The 15,070-nt window shown below is 41.8% G+C and overlaps 1 protein-coding gene across 3 annotated transcripts in view; it reads right to left on the reverse strand.

Moving 5' to 3' along the window:
• Window positions 1–518: 518 nt before the first annotated feature.
• Window positions 519–15,070, reverse strand: part of LOC144527612 (hexokinase-4-like) — a 28,273-nt gene continuing 13,721 nt past the window's right edge. For all 3 annotated transcript variants that reach the window (XM_078265786.1, XM_078265785.1, XM_078265787.1), the window contains 7 exons: window positions 14,446–14,565; window positions 14,113–14,208; window positions 13,016–13,115; window positions 8,398–8,581; window positions 6,459–6,614; window positions 5,619–5,852; window positions 519–2,647 (listed from right to left, as the gene is read on the reverse strand). In XM_078265786.1, coding sequence (XP_078121912.1) covers window positions 2,446–2,647; window positions 5,619–5,852; window positions 6,459–6,614; window positions 8,398–8,581; window positions 13,016–13,115; window positions 14,113–14,208; window positions 14,446–14,565 — 1,092 coding nt within the window. In that variant the 3' untranslated portion in view covers window positions 519–2,445. The remainder of the gene's footprint in view (window positions 2,648–5,618; window positions 5,853–6,458; window positions 6,615–8,397; window positions 8,582–13,015; window positions 13,116–14,112; window positions 14,209–14,445; window positions 14,566–15,070) is intronic.

Genomic DNA, 15,070 nt, shown 5'->3' on the forward strand with positions numbered 1-15,070 from the left:
TTTCATTTTTTTTCATGTACCACACTCAATTTTATTCAAATCTGATGTTATTAATAAGAATCTTTATTATTATTTATAAAATGTGCTGCAGGGCAAGAATCAACAAGCCCAGTAATAACATGTAATGGGGGAAGTGTTAAAGGGGCAGTTACATCAAGTTTTGGGCCTTAATTCTCTAGTAGTGATATTGGTAGGTGAGTGTTGTGGACGGAACAGAAAACACTTCTGGTAGTTCTGGTATGTGGTACTTGTTGCAGATATCTTGGAACTTGGTTTTGTTGGTTGATGATCGCTTGTCTGTTGCCACTAATCAGCACCAACCAGACTGAATGGAAAAGTGAACAGGGCTGCAGTTCCACTAACAGCCACTAGAAGGCCGCTCCAAGAAACATCTCTGGCTGTAATGTCCGTTTGTGGGAAAATCATCGTGTTCTCTTTCCACAAAAACACGGTCAGTACGTTTTCTCCACATGCATTTAAAGTGCTAATAAGAAAATAAAGCATTAAAGCTTGAGAGCTGCAGAATAGACAAAACTTTAATTGGCAGACAGAGATGTTTTCTTACACTTAGAAGTCTCTTTGAACATTGTTCTCTGACTGAGTGGAGAGTGAAGGTTGTATGCAGACACATTTTGCTGAAAGCCTTTTTTCAGGATAAAAATAAATCATTGAATCTATATTTTCTTTATTTACAGGTAGGCCTAATGTCCTAAAAATATGCTAAATGAAAACATATTTCAAGTAGGGTTACATTACAAATGTTTATATGCCTACCATTAATATGGAAAGCAAGCACCATACCCAATTTCATCATAACTTATTTGCTTAAATGGTTTAAATGTATATAAGTGAGGCTCATGTCACTTCTTCTAATGTGTGGCATGTTTGGGGGAGGCGATATGGAATTAATAACTTTCAATCACAGAATATAATACATCTCCCATGAAATAGCTCTTTATTAAAAAATTGGTATCCAAGTATAGTTTAGTTTTGTTTAGTGTAGTTTAGGTATGAAGGCTATGTGAAAATGACCACTGACACTTTCAACCAATGTGGTTTCTCCTCATTCCATCTCAGCTTTAGCTCCCCCACCCCCGTTGCCCAAATGTTGACTTTTTGAAAAACAGCACCGTAGCGCTCTTAAAGGTCTAAAACTCCACAGGGAACCTTTAGGGCCCTATTTTAACGATCTAAGCGCACGGCGTGAAGCGCATGGCGCAGGTGCGTTTAGGGGGCGTATCCAAATCCACTTTTGCTTAGTTTGATGGTAGAAAAAAAGGGTCTGGGCGCATGGTTCAATAGGGTTGTACTTAGTGTCTTCATTAATTCATAGGTGTGTTTTGGGCGTAACATGCAATAAACCAATCAGAATGTCATCTCCCATTCCCTTTAAAAGCCAGGCGCGTTTGGACCTTTGGCATTACTATTATGATGGAGGATTTGCACCGTAATATTTTTATTTGTAATCTTTTGCATGTTTGTGTGCTGCTGCGTTTCCCTGTGTGTGTGTGTGTGTGTGTGTGTGTGTGTGTGTGTGTAACAAGCATAGTGTGCGTGCGTTGTGCACGAGCCTGCAAGTGCTGTTAAAACAACAATGAAATGCTGCACTACTGACTTTAGACCAGGTTTTTGTTGGTCAGTGGTGCAATCACTTTCCGCTGCCTCAAGATAGCAATACGCCCAGAATGCACCTGAACACACCTCCCTGTAAGACCAGCACGCCCATGGGCGCAAAGATGGGCGCAGGTGCATTTGCTATTTAAACGACGTGGGCGCTGGACGGGAAATTGACAACTGCGTCGGTCTTAAACTAGCAAAGACTCTTGCGTCGGGCTTTGCGCTGTGCTGGGTGCAAGATAGGGTCCTCTATGTTTAAATGCCATTAAAATGAGTTTGTAACAGTAAAATGAAAACAGTAGCTGAAGTTTGACTCACTGTTTTGGAGGAGCAAAACTAACTTAAATAAATTAAAGCTTTAGTGCGTAACTTTTTGATATTAATGAACGTCACATTCAAGCCATTGCCAAATGAGTTGCTACAAAGCTAATTAAGACTATCAGCTCCACACAACTCTCTCTGTATTTCTCAGTATGACTATGTTCAGAAGATTGTGTCGTCCGGCGACTTTTGCATGCAGAAACTCAAGTGAAGATGATTACCTCTTCTGAAGAGTCCATCATGTTTTTTTTAATCCTCCGTGTCCTCCTTGGCTACTAGCAACTGTGTGGAGGAGAGAGGGGGACGGTGTGCGGCCATGGAAGGCTTGTATCATGTAGACGCGCAGACAGTGTTGTTGTCATTACTTAGACTTCCTCACGGGGGCGACAGAAACTACACACTATAGCTTTAAATAATATAATATTAACAAAATGTGATGAACGAGAACACTGCAGGCTTTAAAAACAGAAAACATGTTGGGTACCATCTGCATCCTCTCTCCACTCTTCATTTATCTTCCTCTTCCTCTTCCTCTTCCTCCATGACCTCACCGTCACTGTCCTCTAACAGCCGGGACTGGTGAGCCAGCCGCAGCGCCACGGCAGTCACCATGGCAGCGCCCTTCCCGCTGCCGTCCTCCGAGACGAGGAAGGTGATGTCGCACTCGGGGGCGAGGCGGCGCACCGTCGCCCGTAGCTTCTCGCTGAACCTACGGGAGGAGGGAGGAGAAGAGGGAGGGTAGGTGAGAGAGTGAATATTCAGCACAGAAAGAGAAGGAAAAGTAGGACCATCTCAAAACACAAAAAAATATTGCGTAGTCTGTAGGAATCTTTTCTTTTTCTCTCCCTTCCATCTGGTGAGCCTCACCTAATCCGACATACTCAAAACTTCAGACCCACTCCCTCTCATATCTATAACACGGTACCTCGACTTACAACATTTCATACTATAATCACAAAAACACTCATCATACACACACTTACACACACGGACACGCCTATCCATGCACACACACACACACACACACGCACCTCCCCCACCCCCATTGTAAACTGTCCCCTGTAGCGTTTAGTCTCACATTCTTTATATGTTTTATGTTCTGTGTGTTAATAAGCTCTGTTTACGTATGTCAAATAGTCTTTGTATACGGTATGTTACATGGCTTTTACACTCATTTGGGTTATGTAAGGTTTGTGGGCAATGACACGCAACAACATACTTTCCATTATTATTATTTTTGATATATTTTCAATTGACATCTGTGTTTTCCTTCTTCACATAAATAGGCTAAATAAAGGTATTTCCACCGTAAATTGGTGCATAAAAGTGTATCCCAATACAGGAAATGAAGTCGCTGATGCTCAAAACTTCCCTTGGGACGACAGCCAGACCCCCCACTATGATATGGCCCCAAAGGCAGATTCTGGCCAATATACATACAGTACAGTATACCCACTACAATACATTAGACTACTACTGATTCACACCCTTAGATGAGAGAAAATATTCAGCGCAGAAAGAGAAAGAAAAGTAGCATATATCGCACATGTCATTATCATGCTTTGAATGCAACATCTTCTGCAGAAATATGTCCTTAAACTATGTCCAAATAAAATTGAAGGAAAGAGAAGTTTAAGCAATGATTCATGATATGCGGTCATGCAGTTCTTCTCAGAAAGACAGGAAGTGTGTTAATGTGTAGAGATAAATATGGTTTATCATCTTCACCAACTTGAGAAAGAATTAAAAAAAGAAAAAGGAAAAAACAAACAGGACTTCCTCCTCTTCCTCCATTTACATAGTGGCTGTTTTTTCTCCCATCACCAGCTCAGTGATAGTTTGACTTTGTAGAAAGTCACAAAAATTCAAACAAAACGATGGAATGTGTTCCTGCTTTACTTTACTTCTCCATATTCAGAGACAGGAGAGTTTGTCAACATAACCCAACGTCATTTTTCAGTAAAATATCAGATCATTTTCTCTACTTCAAGATTAGGATTACAATTATTGGTTTATTGTATCTTGTGTTAAAACATGTTGGTGTTTGGCAGCCAGCTGTCCTTTTTAAAACCGCCTACACATGATATGTAGTGTCTTACAAATCCGCTTTGCGCCGGCCGTTCCATTGATTTCCTCTGGGGGAGAGCGGTGGCGCCCAACTATAGCCTTAAATAAACTTCAATACATCCAAAACTCTGCTGCCCGTCTCCTCACCCACACCCGTTCCCGTGATCACATCACTCCCATCCTTCAGAACCTCCACTGGCTCCCTGTTTCCCAACGCATCCTGTTTAAAGTCCTCCTCCTCACCCATAAAGCCCTCCATAACCAGGCTCCATCCTACCTCACCGACCTGCTCCACCGCCACAATCTGCCCCCCCCCTTGCTTTTAATATGCTTGTTTTATATGTTGTTTTTATTGCTTATCTGTTTTTAATGTGCTATATGTGCTGGTTTTACTGTAAAGTGTCTTTGAGTACCACGTAAAGCGCTATATAAATAAAATGTATTATTATTATTATTATTATACGCTGCGCTACCATTGGCGTCGCGCACCGCTCTGATTTGCTGCTTTGCGATGCGCTCAAAGTTCAAATTATTTCAACTTTGACATAGTTGCTGCTGACCTTTTCGAAAGAGCAACCAATGAGATAACAGCATGTTGTTACCTAGCAATGGGAAATAGCTTCCTTGCCACCCTTGATGACAAATACCTGCTCTGTGCTTTGCTCTGCGCCCTACCTAGCGGTGTGCAGAGAGCAAATCGCTAATCGTGTGTAGGCGGCTTAAAGCACTTTATAACTTTCTTTTGAAAAGTGCTATATCATTCAAGTTTATTATTATTATTATTATCATAATTATAATGAATGATAAATAGGGGGGTTTAAAGGAGAATTCCGGCCAATTTTTACGTTAATCTTGATCGCTATAAACATGCGTGTACTTTCGATTGAAAAAAACCCGACCCGAATCAGTGCAGGCAACACGGAGAAGCTGCAGCTACATGTATGATCTTCCACTGAGCTAAAACGGCAGTTGTCGGGGCAAGTTTTAGAGTGCCTTTGTGCCTCTTAACAGACACAAAATGCAATTAAAATGTCTGTGCAACATGAACAGGGCCCTTACGTGACAACAAGATGTGTTTTCAACTCAGACATTGTTTAAATTCACCTACCCTGGTCCCTGTCTCGATCCTGCTGGTAGCTAACTTGCCCTGCTAGCTGATAGCCGTTAGCTGCTAGCTGCCGTCCGGTGAGTGTATTCAGCAAGGCTTCTGTGATAATCATCCCAATAACAATCCACGGAGCGGCGGTGGTGTGGCTATGTCCTCCAGAGGGCAGGTCATGTCACGTCTTAAAGTTTATTCTCCCCTAAAAAAAACAGTAGTGCGGTAGTAGCTGCTAGCTGCTAGCTGCCCTCTGGTGAGCGTGTACAGCCAGGCTGTGATAATCATCCCGACAACAATCCAGTGAGCGCCCGGTGGTCTGGCTATGTCCTCCAGCGATCAAGATTAACGTAAAAATTGGCCGGAATTCTCCTTTAAGTAAAGTGTTACCCATAAAGTGCAACCAAACACATCATTTGTGATTTAACTTTCAACTCTTAACTTTTTAAAGATGCACTTTAACACACAGACAAAATGTCATTCTCACTGCGTCTGTATTTTCTTCAGTGCTTACTTGGGGTGTTTTCTGTAGACTGTCCCGTCCACCCCCACGGTGGTCTTCAGATGACTCAGCCCGCGGTTGGTACGGATACGGTTGGCGATGGTTGCCAGGGCTGCGGCACAGAGATCGGCGGAGCGCGAGGAGATGGTGTCGCAGACCAGACGTACGACGTCGGAGTTGACCGAATTCCATTTCAATCCCAACTGGGTCAGAATCTTCTGGGTGTTTTCCAGACCGCCATCCTGCCTGAACCAGAGACACAGACAGGAAGTAAAGACATACAGATGTTGGTGTTCAGGTTTGCTGGCTGTTGTAGATATAATCATCTGAAATAAAGACCTGGTTCTGACTTCAAGGGGAGATAAAGGGATCTCAAGAATCTGTGCCTAAAAATGTTATTAGAATCAATATAAACTAATACAGTGCCCGTCCAAAATGTGGCTGTTTGGAAAGGGCCGATTGCGTGGCCCATGGTAATGCTGCTTCAAGTTTTCTCCAGTGCCATTGTACCCCAAAATTACTTACAGAAGGACCCCCCAAAGCACTTAATATGCAACCCCACTGTATAGCCTACTACTGTGTATAATATACTGTATACTATCCAATGCTGTCCAAACTGCAGCAAATTCCAAACCCCATGTTCATTGGGTAACACACACACACACACACACACACACACACACATTGCCCGATTGCCCGATTTATTAGAGAGTTGACAGAAGTTGAAAACAAATGAGTTTCCCTTTAACGATCACTTCTCAGTGCCAGATCATAAAGTTTACAACTGAAGACCACAGTTTCGCAACAAAAGACAAGGTGAACGATTGATTTAAAGAGTCATCGGACACTCACTCCTCAATCTCAGAGATGAACTTTGTCTCAAATGTACCCGGGGTCTGCAGCGCCTCTGATGTCTGTCCCTTAAACAGCAGCCTGTCCTCCGCCAGCTTCACCAGCAGCAGCCGTACGATTTCTCCCAAATACATGCCGCTGATCATCTTCTCAAAGCTACAGGAGAAAATAAATACATTTAATAAAAATAAAAGTAAGAACTGTGTGTTTCTGTGTTGTTTATTCGTCATGCCCCGGGTGTGCAAAGGCCTTTAGTCTGTTAAAAAAAAGAAGAACCTTTCCGAGAAATCTGTACTGTAAAATGTGACCCTGTTGTTTTCCACGGAGACCAGTGAAGGATATTAGAAGCACTTTTCCGGTGATGGCTGAGCGTTACTGCGCAGCCTCAAACTGAGCTTGAAGACGTAGATGAGATGTGAGCAACCTGTCTGAAAGTTGGAAGTCTTCTGGTAGCTGTGCCAAGAGAAATCTCAATCATTCCGAATCTTGCAGAGACGGAGAGCGCAGGTATATGTAAGGAGATAATATATACACAGGCTAATTATTGCTAACTAAAATGCTAGTTAACATTAGTAATTAAACTTAAACAGCTAATGTAAGTCGAAACTGCCTGCGAGCTTCTCCTGTACTGTATGGTAATTTATCTATTGTGCGACAGTAAGTTGCGTCACATATGACACAATCGTGACATATGCCTATTCTTACAAAAACGTCTGCTACGGAGCAATAACGTGAGGTACAAGGTAATGGAGCCTTTTATACATTGTCGTGTTTTTTTAGAAATAAACAATGGACAAATAGAGTCTTTAAACCTTTCAGATGTAAAGTTATTCACTGTCAAAGTGACGCCAAAATGAATGGCAGTCAATGGAATGCTAACGGCACCTGATGGCTTATTAACATCAAAATGGCTCCATGGGAGGTACGCATTGTGGAGGCTGGCTTACCCTCTTGGTAAAAATTGGAATTGACAAGCATAAGTGAGACCATTTTTAAAGTCCGTGTGTCAAGAATAACCACTATGGGTATTCTGGTGTTTGTGTACCAGGGCTGTAGTACTCGAGACACTTTTCTGTTGTCTTGGACTCGTTGGTATTTGGACTCAGACTTGTCTCGGACTTGTCTCGGACTCGGCCATTGGACTCGCCAAATATTCGAGTTGTTCTCGACCGAGTCTAGCACTATATGCTTTTTTTCTAAAGTAACTTCCTCCTTCAAAATGAAACCATTAATGAAGCGCTCGGTCAGAAAACAGGTATTAGTTTAATTTCAAAAATTGACATTGTTCGCCTGGTATACGCCTGGCTGCGTCATATACCTTAAATCATCAGGCTTCAATCATTTTCATTTTGGCCACAGACACAATGTCAACAAGCACTTTGTACTATGTCAGTTTTTTAGTGACACCTGTGTTGCTTTGTTATTTGTTACATTTTTCATCGGCAGTCCAGAATGTTCTTGTTACACCAGAATAAAAAAGACTCAGCATCTAAAATGTGAAGTTGCACTTCAGCTTTATGTGACCTGAGTGAAATTGTTATGCTTAAAGTAAATAATATGGCCTAATTTAATACTTTCTTTCTCCTTCTTGACTGTCTCTCATTTGGACTCGGTCTTGACTTGAACTCGACTAGTCCTGGTCTTGGACTTGTCTTGGACTCAACAAAGGTGGACTTGACTATAGCCCTATTGTGTACACCTGACATGTCTGAAACCAAAAGGTCAGCTCTGAACAACATCATTTTTGTTGTTGTTAATGGATTATTTAGTCTACAAGATGTTTTCCAAAAGTCCAACATTTGGAGAAAAGCAGCCAATCCTCACATGTGAGAAGCTGGAACCAGACAATATTTGTCATCTACTGTTTGTACTATTAAAGTTGTTTTAGTATTACATTTTGCACTGAAAGACATTTTTCCTAATGATCCGTCCTACGCACATGTGGACGCCGGGGTTGATAGACGTCTTGTCCACCATCATGTCGAACTCCGTCTGGATGTCTTTCAGGGAGCCGTCGTCTCCGAAGCCGCCCCACTCCGTGTTGATGCACATCCGCCCGTCCTCGCCCTCCACACGCTTCACGTTCTTCATCTCCTCCATGTAGCAGGCGTTGGTTCCCGTACCTAAAGGAGAAGAGAAGCGTGAAGGGGAGATTGTAGCGGTTTGAAGTGTGAAATAATAATAATAACTCATGTTAGTTATTCTTTATGGTCTCGTTAATTTTTTAGGAATGTGTCTGTTTGAAAATCACAAAAAAAAGGCTGAGAAGCAAAACTCAAAACCATTTTCTGGTTTTGGATGTGTTGTAACATCAAATCTGGGTGACGTTTCGTAAAAATCGATCTGCTCGTTATAGCCACGCTGGCGGTGGGTTGTAATTTTGTACAGTTTTCATGTTCCCCTCAGGATGAATCGTACTGACTCCTCTGACTTTTTATCAGGTACAAGCTCTCACTTATCCAGTGAAATATCTCTACTTCCACCGATACCGACACGTTTTATTGTGTTTATTGTCAGACTCTCTTTTAGGCTATGTTTAGACGGAAACGATCTGAAGAGAAAACGCAAAAGTGGCGTTGCGTTATCACTTTCTATTCCACGTTAAGACAAGCGTTTTGGGGGCGAAATCAAAATATACAGACATATGGACCCAATTTCTTCAGCAGTATCCTGTACCTGGAAGGACATCATATCCACACGAGAAAGACACTATCTGTAAAAGTCAGATATCATCAAAGCTGAAAGCCATCCGGACCAAGTATAGGCAGGCTGTGGATACCCAACGGTGGAGTGGCCGTGGGTGAGTAATCACTCTATATTTTGATTTATGTAACGAAATATAAATATAAATAAATAAACGAAAGGCACATCTGATAAAATATGTTTACGTTTTCACCTGCGAGCGTTCTCGTGTAAACAGGGCCTTAGACTCTCTTTGAGTGAAAGTCTGTCTTCCTTTTTCGGGTTGCTCTGCAGTGTAGGTAGTTGTTGCCAATGCTAGAACAGCAATTGTATCTGCAGGGTTTTCCACCATTGAATCAGGCTTTCACCATCTGAGGTTGTGTGCACGGGCATCTGCTTTTGTAGAACAACAATGTAGAATAGCCTCTCTCTCTGAAATGACCTGCAATTGGCCCAAGCCTTTCCGCCACGTGCTAGATTTACTAAAGCCTGAAAACAGAACCAAGAGGAGGTGCAGAAGTGTAGTTCTTTCTATGGAAGGTTTGCCCAATGACGCCAACAAAATCTATCTTTATTGTCTCCAAGGGGGAGACTTAGCTTGCAGCCAGGGGACATCAGCTGGTCAGTCACACAGACAAGATTTCCACAAATTATACCATAAATGACATGCAGTCTTCTACCGGTAATTGTTTTTAATTAGAATGTAATTCTGCAGTTTTGAAGTCTTGCAAGAGCACAGATTCTTAAATTATCAGTACTATGATGCAGGTTATTTAATTAGGAAACGGTGCATGCATCAGGATCTGCTGCAGTCATTTAAGGGATTTGGAGTTAGAAATAAATTCACAACATTAAAACCTTCCTGCTCGTTCTCCACCACCCTATATTTCAGTCTCTCCAACACAAACACACACATAGAGGGTTGCTGTAAACATTTCCCTGAGGGAGCTTGCTTCATATTCCAGGGAGAAAACTAATTAGAGCAGAGAAAGGGGACGTTTTACCGCCACAACATGACCCTCATTATATCTAATGTGATCACGCTGTCAAAGAGCCTCTCCTGTGCACCAGGTAAAACACATTATGCCTGTTAGGTAAGAAATAATTTGTTCTGTAAAGCTCTGTAACACCTGAGAGGATGCTGATTTCCATGATTGGCTGTAAAAGTGAAGAACAGCCTCCTGGGTAATGTGGTTGGTTTCCAACATGACCAGTTACTGCTACAGTGTATTACAGTTATATCCTAATCATCGTGTTAGACATTCGTTCCTATCTTCCTATTGGTTGTCAGGCTGAGGTGGGTATGGCGGGGAGACTGAGAGGACAGTCCAGGTGATTTATTTTTCCCCATTGAGTTGTGTTAATGTTAATGTCCGTGTCTTAAATGTCTACAAATGAACTGGCCCCCGATTGTGCCAGACTGGGCTGGTCAGAAGATGTTGTGAAGTGGCAGTGGAGCCAAGGGACAGGTAGGCCCATCTACTTCACATGTAGCCTGGCAAATAGTGGTGTGCGATACCGCAAACTTTGGTATTGATCCGATACCAAGTAAATACAGGGCCAGTATCGCCGATACCGATAACGATACCTTGCATCATCAAATTGCTAAATCTGAATGAATTTTCATGAGCTTTAAGTGGTTTTGTGATTTTTCCTTTGGATTATTAATAAGTTCAAACCCAGGACAGAATTTCTATATGCTTGTATACATTTGTTGTGTCAACACTGTATCTCACAGCCTTGCCTATACAGCTTGCCATTGTTTCATTTTAGGCCTGAAAATCTAGCCACACAGCGCTCCTCTTCCTCTCTGCCGTTCTTCTGCTTTGTCTCTGTCCTGCTTGTGTGTGTGCGCTGCTGGCCGCCGCCGGGCCTGGCTGCTTGCTTGCTTGTTTGCCTAGCGCCGCTGAGTCACCTGACGGTACAACATCATATCACAAGAGGGGGGGGAGGAAGAGGAGCAAAGTGTGCCTGCTCCGCGCTGTGACAGGAGCGGCACTTACACAGACACAGACAGCAAGGTCGCCTCTCTGATGAAACCGCAGCGGTGCATACTGGAGAAAAACTGAAACTAAAGTATCAATCTCATTACCCTGGTATTGATCAATATCAATACCAACGTTGGTATCAATATTTGGATCGATCCGCCCACCACTACTGGCAAACCGAGCGTTTCGGCAGCCAAAACTTTGGAAGCCCCTAAACGTAAAGCGAATATCAAGTTTTCCCAGCGTTGTGGTTATGTCATGACAATACAAAGATACAGCTTCAGTTTCATCCACATCCATGACATTTATCCGTGCCATTTATTTTATTTTATTTAACCTTTATTTAACTAGGTAGGCTGTCGAGAACAGGTTCTCATTTGCAATGGTGACCTGGCCAAGAAAAGCATAAGCGTAAAAGACAAGTTTTACATTCAATATAGTGCAAGAAAACAGAATACAATAGACAACAAAGGTACAGATTAAGTAGGCAGTTCAAAGCCGGTACAAAGTGAGCTGTAAGTAAGTCGATGGATATGCGAAAGTGGTATGGTGATAACACAATATCCATGAAAAGACAATCTATAACATTCCTCAGATGTAGTAAAGAGTCTGAATACAGTTAGTGCAAATTGTGGTCAAGATAGTGATGTGGCTCCAGTGATCAGTTATAACGCAGTATATATAAATAGATAGGTCCGGGGCTTATGGGAAATGGAGTTGGTTAAATGCCACTTAAAAAACTCAAGTATTTGATAAACAACGATATTAGATCTACCCTCCTTATCTAAACATAGGAAGCGTGCCACGCGACATACTGTTGAGAATAAGTGATAATGCAGATATTATTCCTATTAACTTAAATCATTTTTAAAAAGGCGCTGGTCACACAATTTTTACGCCAATGATCCTTGCCTATTAATGGGTTTAAGTTTTTCATGGAAGGAAGAGAGTTTAAACTCATTAGTTAGTTAGTCATTAGCTGCATTATATCTACTGTATCTTTTCATAAAGGAAGAAAATACATTTATAAAAGGGTCTGGGTAGAATTTTCATATGTAAAGATACATATGCTATATGGGGGAATGTAACTAAGCGCATTTACTCAAGTACTGTTCTTTAGAGATGTTCCGATACTGGTATCGGTATCGGCTCCGATGCTGCCTAAAACGCTGGTATCGGTATCAGGAAGTACTGGAGTTTATGCACCGATCCGATACCACGTAATAAAGCCCTAAAGAAAATCTACGTTAAAGTAGTTTATTTATGTTCTTCTTCCGTTATAACTGACTGTCAAACTGCATGATAAAAGAAAGTTCTGTGGCGTTGTTTGTGTTTGTTCATGTTTCACAAAGAGTTTATCCTGAGCCAGACCGACAACAAAGATAGAAATCATATCACATCCATACAGGGATAGTAGTATACTATACATATTATTATGTTAAAACATAATAAAATATATGACACACTGGTATCGGATCAGTACTCGGTATCGGCCGATACAATAGTTCAGGTATCGGAATCGGTATCGGGAAGCAAAAAAATGGTATCTCTAATGATCTTCAGTACATTTCTGAGATACTTGAGTATTTCAAGTTTATGCTACTTTATACTTCTACCCCACTACATTTATTCATACAACTTTCAGATTATTATTACAAAATATAACTAATATATTATGATACACATAGATGGATCCCTGATTCAAATCCAGTAATATATATGCATCTGAAACGGGCCATTCTGCATAACAGGTACTTTTACTTTAAGTACATTTTGATGCAAATACTTTTGTACTTTAAGTAAGTAAGATTTTAAATGCAGGACTTGTACTTGTAACGGAGTATCTAAAGACATCCTGAAGTTGTACTTATTCAAATAAATGCTTACCGATGATCATGCCGATCTCGCAGCTCTGGTCTTTGTAGCCGCAGCTCATCATCGTGCCCACTGTGTCGTTCACCATGGCAACTGAGCCTATATCATAGTCCTGCAGAGAGACAGAGAGAGAGACACAGAGAGAGAGAGAGGTTTTTATGTGCTTTCTTTTTATAATCTGTATACCAAATAACCTGCCTACACACACATTGTGCTCCATCTGTCTCTCACAGTGTCACAATGCTTTTAATCAGAAACAAGACAACAAACAACAACAATCAGCTTCAAGTACATCCAGAAATATCACGGAAAAAACATCCAAAAAGATAAATGACCACTTTACAGCACAAATGAATGACTTATAATTGCATTCTGGGAAACAAACACAGGTTTGACTGCATGTAGTCTATATCCACCACGTTCCACTTCTGGGATTGCTCCGGTGCCGCAGGAAATTCCGCTGGGTGCATGTCTTTTCACCGATGTTTACGCTTTCTTTGTGTTGTAATTTTAAACTCTGGTGGATTTCTGAGGACTATGGTTAACTGCTCCTCAGATCTCTGCAGGGTAAATCCAGACAGCTACCTAGACTATCTGTCCAATCTGAGTTTTCTCTCACACGACTATTTTACAGCGGCTCCGTGCGGAGTTTAGCACCGCCCATGACGATTCTGATTGGTTTAAAGAAATGCCATTAATCCAGAGCACGTTTTTCTCCCATCCCAGATTGCTGTGTGGACTAACCAGACCTTCCTCCGCTCCGCAGCGTGTGGATGGTCTGACAAAGCGAGACTACTCTGGGTTAAACCACCTCAGTAGCTAACTCCCTCTGGAGTGTAGTGGAAGTACAGTACTTGAGTAAATGTACTTTGTTACATTCCACCACTGGTTTACAATGGTATAAAACCTTTGAGAAGCTGGAACCAGACGATGTTTAGCCTGTGAAAAATGACGATTAATCGATTATCAAAATAGCTGCCAATTAATTTTTCTGATTTACCGACTTATCATTGCAGCTCTTAACATGACATTTCACTCTTGTGTCCGTCATATTGCTTCACGTCTTTTTCTTAAAAATCACCATATGAGCCTCAGTATTTCAGACTGACCCCTCTCCTGTGAATGGCGTCTTTCAGTAACTTCACCACGTCTTTGCCCTCCACTCCGGAGCAGTTGAAGCCTTTGGTCCAGCGGATCAGGATGCTCTGTGTAGAGAGAACATTTAATACACAAGACAAAACATTTTTTAAAGAATACGCTGATTTTCTTTCATCATGCAAAAACCTTTTCCTATTTTTATCATAAATCGTACTTTTTTTCTGTAAGGTCTGGTTGACCCAAACCAAGATTCAAATGTGTTAGTGTGTGTGTGTGTGTGTGTGTGTGTGTGTGTGTGTGTGTGTGTGTGTGTGTGTGTGTGTGTATGTGCGTGACAGAGAGACCTTGTCTATTTCTTTTTGTTCGCAGGGGAAGGAGAAGGTGAAGCCCAGAGGAAGAGTTTGTCCCTTAAGATTCTGAGAGACGAGGAAGTCACCGAGACAGGCGGCGATGTGGTCGAACAACTGGACAGACAGACAGACAGACAGACACATTATAAAACACATTTTTGTGTCATATTTGCTGAAACTGATCCTATGTTCCAGTAGAACTACATGAAGCAGGTAATTTAAAATAAAAATCCAGCTCCTCTGGCTCCACCTACAGCCTGTAGTCGGATTTGCAAAAATCCACAGCTCCCTGTTCAGATGCACCAATCAGGGCCGGGGGGGGGAAGTGTCTAACTGCGTGTCAATCACTGCTCATACACACACATTCATTCTCCCTTGTTGGGGGAGGGGCTTAGGAGACTGTTTAGGCTTTAGTGGAAAGGGGGGAGGGACTGAGAAGTTGTCGATGTTCAAATTCTTTGGCTAAGTCCTGGATCTTCCCAATCCTACCTACGGCACCTTTAAATTCACATTACTCTATCAGGTAATCAAAACAAAATGCTACAAAAATACACCGATTGTACAGTGGCGTTACAAAATGGAGTTTCTTCCATCACAAATGATCTTTGTTCAGTTTTTT

Source organism: Sander vitreus, chromosome 13 (assembly GCF_031162955.1).
Source record: "Sander vitreus isolate 19-12246 chromosome 13, sanVit1, whole genome shotgun sequence".
Taxonomy (NCBI): Eukaryota; Metazoa; Chordata; class Actinopteri; order Perciformes; family Percidae; genus Sander; species Sander vitreus.